Below are 8,584 nucleotides of genomic sequence, written 5' to 3'. Positions count from 1 at the left end.
GGGAGAAAGCTCTATAAGGTATTGTTAAGATTAATTATGTATTCTTATTATTTCATGCCCCTTCATTTGTACCTTAAACGGGTTTTAAAACAGTTTACAACAGAAAAAGCTTAGAAAGAGAAAAAATACTCAGTAGTCGTAATGACCTCAAAGTTTGATTGCATACCTTTAAAGGACAGATCAAAGCCTGATTCATGTGACATTTGAGTTTGTTTTGGTGAAACAAAGCACACAATAAACCCATCTGCACTTTGGACCTATAGCAAAACCCTTTATTTCCAGCTTGTCCCAAAATCAACCACTTATTGTGGTTTCTCGATGTATCACATCATTACAACGCTAATATGACAGCTTTGAATCATTTTCTATACACTCTTTTACTGAAAGAAAATCACAATTGTTGTAAGAATATATGTGGTGGAGGATAGATGGGATGGGGTCATTTTCAGGAGTTCAAACAGCTCAACGCCAGTGAGCCAATGGGAGTCCTGCATGAGTGAGCCTCCTCTCACCACTAAACACTAACATATGGACGTCGGCTTCTTCTTCTGGTAAAAAACATACAGCTGTAATTCTAAACCTGTGTGGACACTGTTTCTGCATGCTTTTGCAGAAATAATAATGAAAAAATGTATTCAGCATGCACTAGGTAGCAGGGAAGCAGATCAAGTTGCAGGTCTAATTTAACCTGTGTTGACATTGTTCCCCAAGTAATCATTGTTTAACAGCAAAAGTTAACCAAGCATCGATACCCCTCCTCCTCCTCCTCTTCCTCCTCCTCCTCCTCCTCCTCACCGGTGGGAGTGGATCTAGAAACGTCCTTTTGAGCTTTTGAATTCAGAGTTTCATTGTTTATTTCCTTCTGACAGTCAGGGCAGGTCAACAGGAGCAAGATGGTGAGTAACCTCTCAATGTTGAGCCAGATAGCTTTTCTTTTATAACTAGAAAAAGAGACATTGTTAATAAAAGTAATAACTTTGGTTAATTGGTTCATTTAGCCTATTGCACTCTTTCCTAGCTCCTTCAATCAATGTTGTACACATTTAAACTGTTTATGATTTAATTGTGTGTCTGGCATCTTATCACTTTGTTACTCTGCTGGAAAAGTGTTATACAAAAGGTTTGTTATTGCTATTATTGTGTTTGCTGGTAAATAACATTTGTCACTGGACTTCAGCAGGGTTGTTCATTTGTTATAACTTTATGATGTGCTTTTGTCATTATAGACGACATACACAGATAAAGGCGAAAAGGTACGTTTCCTTTTTATATGTGTTTTACCGCAGAACAGAGGCTATTAAGCAAGTGAAATCACTGCACAGATATGAGGATTTGAATGACACTTAACCAACATCAGTTGTGTGTGTTTGGTTTCCATCTATGTGTTTGTCCCCCAATGTAAATGTTAGCGGCGCTGTGTGTTTTAACGATTTCACAACAAAATATATGTTCTTATCTTTAGCATGAGCAGGGCAAGTTCCTCTGCTTTGATCACCTCACGTTCTGGGTTGGAAATGCAAAACAGGTAAGTTAATCAATAACTGCTGCCAAGGGTTTTTTGGGTACATTGTTTTTTTTCTGACCAACTTTTCTCACAGATGGAGGGGTATACTATACATTCAGTAAGGCTATTGGTTCTCCTGACAGCATGTAAAACCCCATATTTAATTTCCTAAAGTACAAACGGAGTCTCGCCTCACTAGTCACCAGGAGATGGTGCTATCAGAGAGTTTAAGATGAACCTGTTGCAAACATGCCCAATTTCAGTTCACTGTAACAAGAAGAGATTATCAGTTGAATAAATTCATTTTCTTCAACAGGCTGCATCGTATTACTGTAACAAGCTGGGATTTGAGTCTCTGGCCTACCAGGGTTTGGAGACAGGCTGTCGGGATGTGGTGTCCCATGCAGTCAAACAAGGAAAGGTAAAGAATCTGCAGTGCCTGGAAATCAGCAAGAAGAATGGTTTATTGCATCAACAAAAATAATCTGTTTGTGCAGATGTTTGACTTTTATAGAAATTAGTTCAAATGAAAGGACTGAAATGGTAATAGATGGTTTTCTTGAGCAGTGAAGATGGTCAATTAATAGCTATTGTACTCAAAAGGTGCGTTTGTACTGACTTAGACAAGTTAATGTCCTCACTTTGTTTTTCACAGATCGTTTACGTGTTCTCATCTGCCCTCAACCCTGGAAACAAAGGTACGCACTGGTCATAGACCGAGAAATCAATATGGACAAGGATGAAGTAGTTATTGTCTTACATACATGACTATAATATATCACAACTTTTTTCATCTCTAATGTATCTGGCATTTACAAGAAAAATCATTTTTGTGGATGATAACATTTCCAAAAATATTAAATTGTTAAATATATATTTGAAATCACTATTGATTTGGCAAAAGTCAATTCAGTCTTGAATTCATACATTGACATCATGATTCAAGGCACTTAGTTAGAGATGAATAATAATATTAACAGAATGGTTGAAAACACAATTTTACATTCCCAATTACATAATTTAAATGTTTTTATTCATTTAGTTGGTTTACTATAATAATGTCTGTATCATTCAAAGGATTTATTAAGTATTTAAAAAATGTTTGGGGGGGTTACAATCGTAAAAAAAAAAATGCCAACAATGGTTGCTTGTGTGTGGCTAAATTAAATATTTGTATCTCGTCTTTTTCTCAGAGATGGGAGAGCATTTAGTCAAACACGGTGATGGAGTGAAGGATGTTGCATTTACAGTGCAGGACTGTGACTTCCTTGTGCAGGTAACAGGTTTTCTTTCAAACCTGCATTCACAGTTCTATTCTCACACATAATTAACTACATTACAATTTATAATATTTCCACTTACCATACATCCTCATAAACAGAAAGCCAGAGAGCGAGGTGCAATTATCGTGAAGGAGCCTTACACCCTGGAGGATAAGCATGGTAAAGTCAGACTGGCCGTGCTCCAAACGGTAAGGCACTAATTACAAATGTACATTCAGTAGTTATGACTCTCTATTTAGCACAAATGCCAGATGTATACTCTTGCTTTTGTTTGCTGCAGTATGGTGACACCACACACACGTTTGTGGAGAGGAGCGGATACACCGGGTTGTTCCTGCCAGGCTTCCAACCCTCTCTGTTCAAGGACCCTTCACTGGCCAAACTGTGAGTGCATACGAATGTTTAAAAGAGAACAGAGGTCAGACTGACAGCAAAGTGACAGCGTGTTTATTTGCTTTTGCTTCCATTCCTCTATGCAGACCAAGTGGAAAACTGAACTTCATCGATCACGTTGTGGGAAACCAACCGGATAATGAGATGGTCCCAGTGGTGGATTGGTAATGGACTCAACTATTTCTTGTTCACAGTTTAAAATATTGGCGGATCACGAGACATTAGGACCCATAGGTGCTAACATGTAGAGGGCCCCTACCTTTATAGGAATAAGAGCCACAGATTAAAAGAGACGTCTTTGGGGATCTCTTTGCAGTGGTTTTGCGTCTCTTTGTGATCATATCGTGTCCCTTTTGCAGTTGTTCTGTCTCCGAGTGGTCGTTTTGGGTCTATGTGGTCATTGTGTCTCTCGTTTTTTGTCTATTTTTGCATCCCTTTTTATTGTTGTGGCCTCTTTTTGATGTTTTTGTATCTCTCATTTTGGGATAAATGCGTGTCTATTTATGGTCATTTGCTTCTCAATGGGTGCCTTGCTTTTCTTTTTAGAGGTTTTGCGTCTCTTTATTTAGTGTTTTGGTATCTCTTTTTGGATGTTTTGTGTCTTTGCATAGTATTTTATGTTTTTTGTCCTCATTGTATGTCCCTTTTGGGTTGTTTTTTTGTCAGTTTGTGGTAGTAATGGGTCCCCTTGGTGGTCATTCTTAACTTTTCATGAAAAAAAGTGCTTGCAGTAACTTCTAACAGATACTCAGGAGGCCTGTTCAGTAATCTGTTTAGGTTTTAGAAGCCCTCAGTGTGGCACATGTGATAACAATATACCGGCTCTTCAGAGAGCAGGTGTCTTACATAACTCTTTTTGGGCAGGAGTCAGTCATCAGCATGACTTTGCATTTTCTTAAGCTGGTCTCCAGTTGGTCTCCACATCTGGATCTTGTTTTGACCCCATGATAGAGTATAGGCATGCATGGGGCGGGGAAAGGCAGTTCTCAAAAACAGGGTGCTCATTGGTTGATCCTATAACAAGGGGTGTAACACAGACTGGAGGTTTTTAGATGTGAAGAATCATATGGAGCCGCTCATAAATCAAAACTCCTGCTTGGTAGCGCATTGTGAAGTTGCAACGTCATTCAGATCATAAGATGATAGTAGCATCAGCAGTGCACCCTAACTTAGAACATATACTGAAGTAGTTTACTTGAGAATAATTTTGAAGTTTAACTTTACTTGACTATTTCTATGTTATGCTACTTCTTCGTCTTCTGGGATCAGACTCACAAGTTACCCAGCGGTTTTTAAAGTCATAATGTAAAAACAAACTCCTCCTTTATCGGTAACAATTAAAAGTGTTGAACCAAACAAGCAGTCAATAATTATAATGCAATACTTTAACATACGTTATTCTGAAATGGGGTGTATAAGAGTATTTCTACACTTTGGTATCACTATTTACTTAATTACTATATCTGAGTACTTCCTCCACATAGGGTAACAACTGAGCAACAGTTCAGAAGTGACTGATATTTGAACCTCTTCATCTCTGATTCTTAAACCATCAGGTATCAAAGAAACCTTCTGTTTCACCGCTTCTGGTCAGTGGATGACAAGCAGCTTCAGACAGAGTTCAGCGCCCTGCGCTCCATTGTTGTGGCGAACTACGAGGAGACTGTGAAGATGCCCATCAACGAGCCTGCCATGGGGAAGAGAAAGTCTCAGATCCAGGCATGTTTGGCTCACTTCAGCAAATATGTGGTCTTAAACTGTTTACTTGCACATGAATGATTAAATAACTTGTATATTTCTCCAAATGTTGACTCACAGGAGTATGTGGAGTACTATGGAGGTCCAGGCGTGCAGCATATAGCCATGAACACGTCAGATATCATCACTGCGGTAAGATTAAAGGACACTTTGGCTTTGTGTGTGGACGCATCCCGAAAGAAGCAACAATAACTTTCTGATTAATTTCAATTTGCAGATTCGTAACCTAAAGGAGCGTGGGATGGAGTTTATGTTCGTGCCAGACACATACTACAAACAGCTGAGAGAGAACCTGAAACAATCAAAGGTCAAAGTCTCAGAGGACCTGGATGTCCTGCAGGTCAGAACTCAATTATGTTCAACAAGTTTGGAGAACTGAATGAACTTTATGATATTATGTTTGGTCCAGCCAATGGTTATACACTGAACAAAAATATAAATGCAACACTTTTGTTTTTGCTCCCATTTTTCATGAGATGAACTCAAAGATCTAAAACATTTTCTATATACACAAAATAACCATTTCTCTCAAATATTGTTCACAAATCTGAAAAAATCTGTGATAGTGAGCACTTCTCCTTTGCCGAGATAATCCATCCCACCTCACAGGTGTGGCATATCAAGATGCTGATTAGACAGCATGATTATTGCACAGGTGTGCCTTAGGCTGGCCACAATAAAAGGCCACTCTGAAACGTGCAGTTTTGCTTTATTGGGGGGGGTCTGGGGGGGTCTGAAAACCAGTCAGTATCTGGTGTGACCACCATTTGCCTCACGCAGTGCAACACATCTCCTTCGCATAGAGTTGATCAGGTTGTTGATTGTGGCCTGTGGAATGTTGGTCCACTCCTCTTCAATGGCTGTGCCAAGTTGCTGGATATTGGCAGGAACTGGAACACGCTGTCGTATACGCCGATCCAGAGCATCCCAAACATGCTCAATGGGTGACATGTCCGGTGAGTATGCTGGCCATGCAAGAACTGGGATGTTTTCAGCCTCCAGGAATTGTGTACAGATCCTTGCAACATGGGGCCGTGCATTATCATGCTGCAACATGAGGTGATGGTCGTGGATGAATGGCACAACAATGGGCCTCAGGATCTCGTCACGGTATCTCTGTGCATTCACAATGCCATCAATAAAATGCACCTGTGTTCGTCGTCCATAACATACGCCTGCCCATACCATAACTCCACCACCACCATGGGCCACTCGATTCACAACATTGACATCAGAAAACCGCTCACCCACATGACGTCACACACGCTGTCTGCCATCTGCCCTGAACAGTGAAAACCGGGATTCATCCGTGAAGAGAACACCTCTCCAACGTGCCAGACGCCATCGAATGTAAGCATTTGCCCACTCAAGTCGGTTACGAGGACGAACCGGAGTCAGGTCGAGACCCCGATGAGGACGACGAGCATGCAGATGAGCTTCCCTGAGACGGTTTCTGACAGTTTGTGCAGAAATGTGGTTATGCAAACCGATTGTTGTAGCAGCTGTCCGAGTGGCTGGTCTCAGACGATCTTGGAGGTGAACATGCTGGATGTGGAGGTCCTGGGCTGGTGTGGTTACACGTGGTCTGCGGTTGTGAGGCCGGTTGGATGTACTGCCAAATTCTCTGAAACGCCTTTGGAGACAGCTTATGGTAGAGAAATGAACATTCAATTCACGGGCAACAGCTCTGGTGGACATTCCTGCTGTCAGCATGCCAATTGCACGCTCCCTCAAAACTTGCGACATCTGTGGCATTGTGCTGTGTGATAAAACTGAACATTTTAGAGTGGCCTTTTATTGTGGCCAGCCTTTTTTCAGATTTGTGAACAATATTTGAGAGAAATGGTTATTTTGTGTATATAGAAAATGTTTTAGATCTTTGAGTTCATCTCATGAAAAATGGGAGCAAAAACAAAAGTGTTGCATTTATATTTTTGTTCAGTGTACATACTGTATTATGTATGACAGGATTGAATGTCAGGGGTCAAAAAGTATCATTCAATATGATCAATTAGTCCTGACTATCTATAAACAACTGTAATTAGGGTGTAGACTACAAAGATAGGAATTGGAAATACCTAAACATTTAAATTAAACATTTTTGCACAAGGGTGAATTTTAAATGTAATTTTGGATGGTGCTGACAGATAAACAATGCAAAGCAAATACGTTTCTATATAAAGGTTTAATAGAACCATGTTGGGACATGTTTATGTGTTGCTTTAGGGTAATACAATACTTGTTTCACAGCTTAAACAATGTTTTTCCTAAATAATTGGTTAGGCAAAATGCATTCATACAAAAATGAAATACATCTTATTTGTTTAAGAGAAGGAAACATATGATTTTAGATTGGTATTGGCTGATACTATAATAGGTTTGCTGTGTAGGACATTAGCAAAGTGTCATTGAGCCTTCTCTAATATGTATGGCCATATTTAGTTTTCTCATCTTTATAGACTCATGGCTGTGAGTGTCAATTATCCAGCCTTGCCAAAACAAAATGGATAAATGAATTACAATTCACAATGTGATCTTGTGATCTTACTCACATCAGGAGCTGAGGATCTTGGTGGACTTTGACGAAAACGGCTACTTACTTCAGATCTTCACCAAGCCAGTTCAGGATCGGCCCACTGTGTTCTTGGAGGTCATTCAGAGACACAACCACCAGGTGAGGGCGCCACTGGATAAACAACAACTTTATAAGGATGAAGAGAATATAAAGCACATATTTCTCGAATTTTTACGGAATAAGATAAGGACCACATTTTTTCAGCCTACTGGTTAAAAAAATGTATTTGACTTGTGAGTTAAAAGTCACAGTTATTTATTAAACTAAGTATTTTTTTAAGCCAATTCTGAAGTTTATCTCAGACCTTTTTCAATTGCGGCCCTAATTCTTTGTGCACAATATCTGTGTTAGAAACAGGATTCATTAAGTTACTTAATCAATAACTTAAACACATGATTTTCCCACAGGGCTTTGGTGCAGGAAACTTCAAGTCTCTGTTTGAAGCCATCGAAGCGGACCAGAATGCAAGAGGAAATCTGACGATCCTGACACCAAACGGAGTTTCAAAGAACATCTGATCCTAGTTTTATTAAAGTAGACATTTCAGTTTCAATATCTCTTTACTATGAGAGGCCATTTTTTGTTTAGAGTCCTGTACTTTAGTATTAAACTACTATTGTGCAATAATGAACAAAGCATGTTTTTGTGACTTGCATGTTTTATTATGATAACATAATAACATTTATTGTACATGTGATAAGCATGTTTCAAAAAGTACTTTATTATAATCTCTCCAGATTTTCATGAAAGATCAACTAATTGTAACTTTATCACCATGTAAGGCTTTCTTTTTATCAAATGTTAACAAGGAAATCCATATAAGCTTGACTCAAGCAAAACACAATTAAGCTCTCATAAATGAAAACAAGTAATTGTACAGATTGTTATCATCTTGGCAATAACTTTAAAAGTAATTTCAATGTAACAGAAGAGCTTTGTATAATTGGAGCAGCCATCTTCCCCTTTATGTTGCAAGAGGAAACATTTGCAATGTGTGAAACTGTGGGTTGTGATGTGTTCATAAACTGTAATGTGCAAACAAATGAAGTGTTTTGTAATGTTTTACCAGAT

The 8,584-nt window shown here is 39.0% G+C and overlaps 1 protein-coding gene across 1 annotated transcript; it reads left to right on the top strand.

Annotated features, from left to right (window-relative positions):
• The first annotated feature begins 741 nt into the window (after positions 1-741).
• hpdb (4-hydroxyphenylpyruvate dioxygenase b) lies at positions 742-8,556 on the top strand. The gene is made up of 14 exons (XM_034212591.1): positions 742-896; positions 1,227-1,253; positions 1,463-1,525; positions 1,821-1,925; positions 2,160-2,202; positions 2,698-2,780; positions 2,886-2,975; positions 3,068-3,171; positions 3,267-3,344; positions 4,737-4,899; positions 4,999-5,070; positions 5,156-5,278; positions 7,496-7,612; positions 7,921-8,556. The coding sequence occupies exons 1-14, from the start codon at positions 894-896 to the stop codon at positions 8,029-8,031; spliced, it is 1,182 nt and encodes a 393-aa protein (XP_034068482.1). The 5' UTR covers positions 742-893; the 3' UTR covers positions 8,032-8,556.
• The last annotated feature ends 28 nt before the right edge of the window (positions 8,557-8,584 follow it).

The sequence above is a fragment of the Gymnodraco acuticeps genome, unplaced genomic scaffold (genome assembly GCF_902827175.1).
Source record: "Gymnodraco acuticeps unplaced genomic scaffold, fGymAcu1.1, whole genome shotgun sequence".
Classification (NCBI taxonomy): domain Eukaryota; kingdom Metazoa; phylum Chordata; class Actinopteri; order Perciformes; family Bathydraconidae; genus Gymnodraco; species Gymnodraco acuticeps.
Note: the sequence above shows the minus strand (reverse complement) of the source record. Positions and strands in the feature narration are given on the sequence as shown.

What these genes read in the sequence shown, in the direction of transcription:
- hpdb (XM_034212591.1), top strand. An exon ending in CGTCAGATATCATCACTGCG is followed by an intron (nt 5,071 to 5,155) that starts GTAAGATTAAAG and finishes TTCAATTTGCAG; the next exon opens with ATTCGTAACCTAAAGGAGCG. An exon ending in AGGACCTGGATGTCCTGCAG is followed by an intron (nt 5,279 to 7,495) that starts GTCAGAACTCAA and finishes TACTCACATCAG; the next exon opens with GAGCTGAGGATCTTGGTGGA.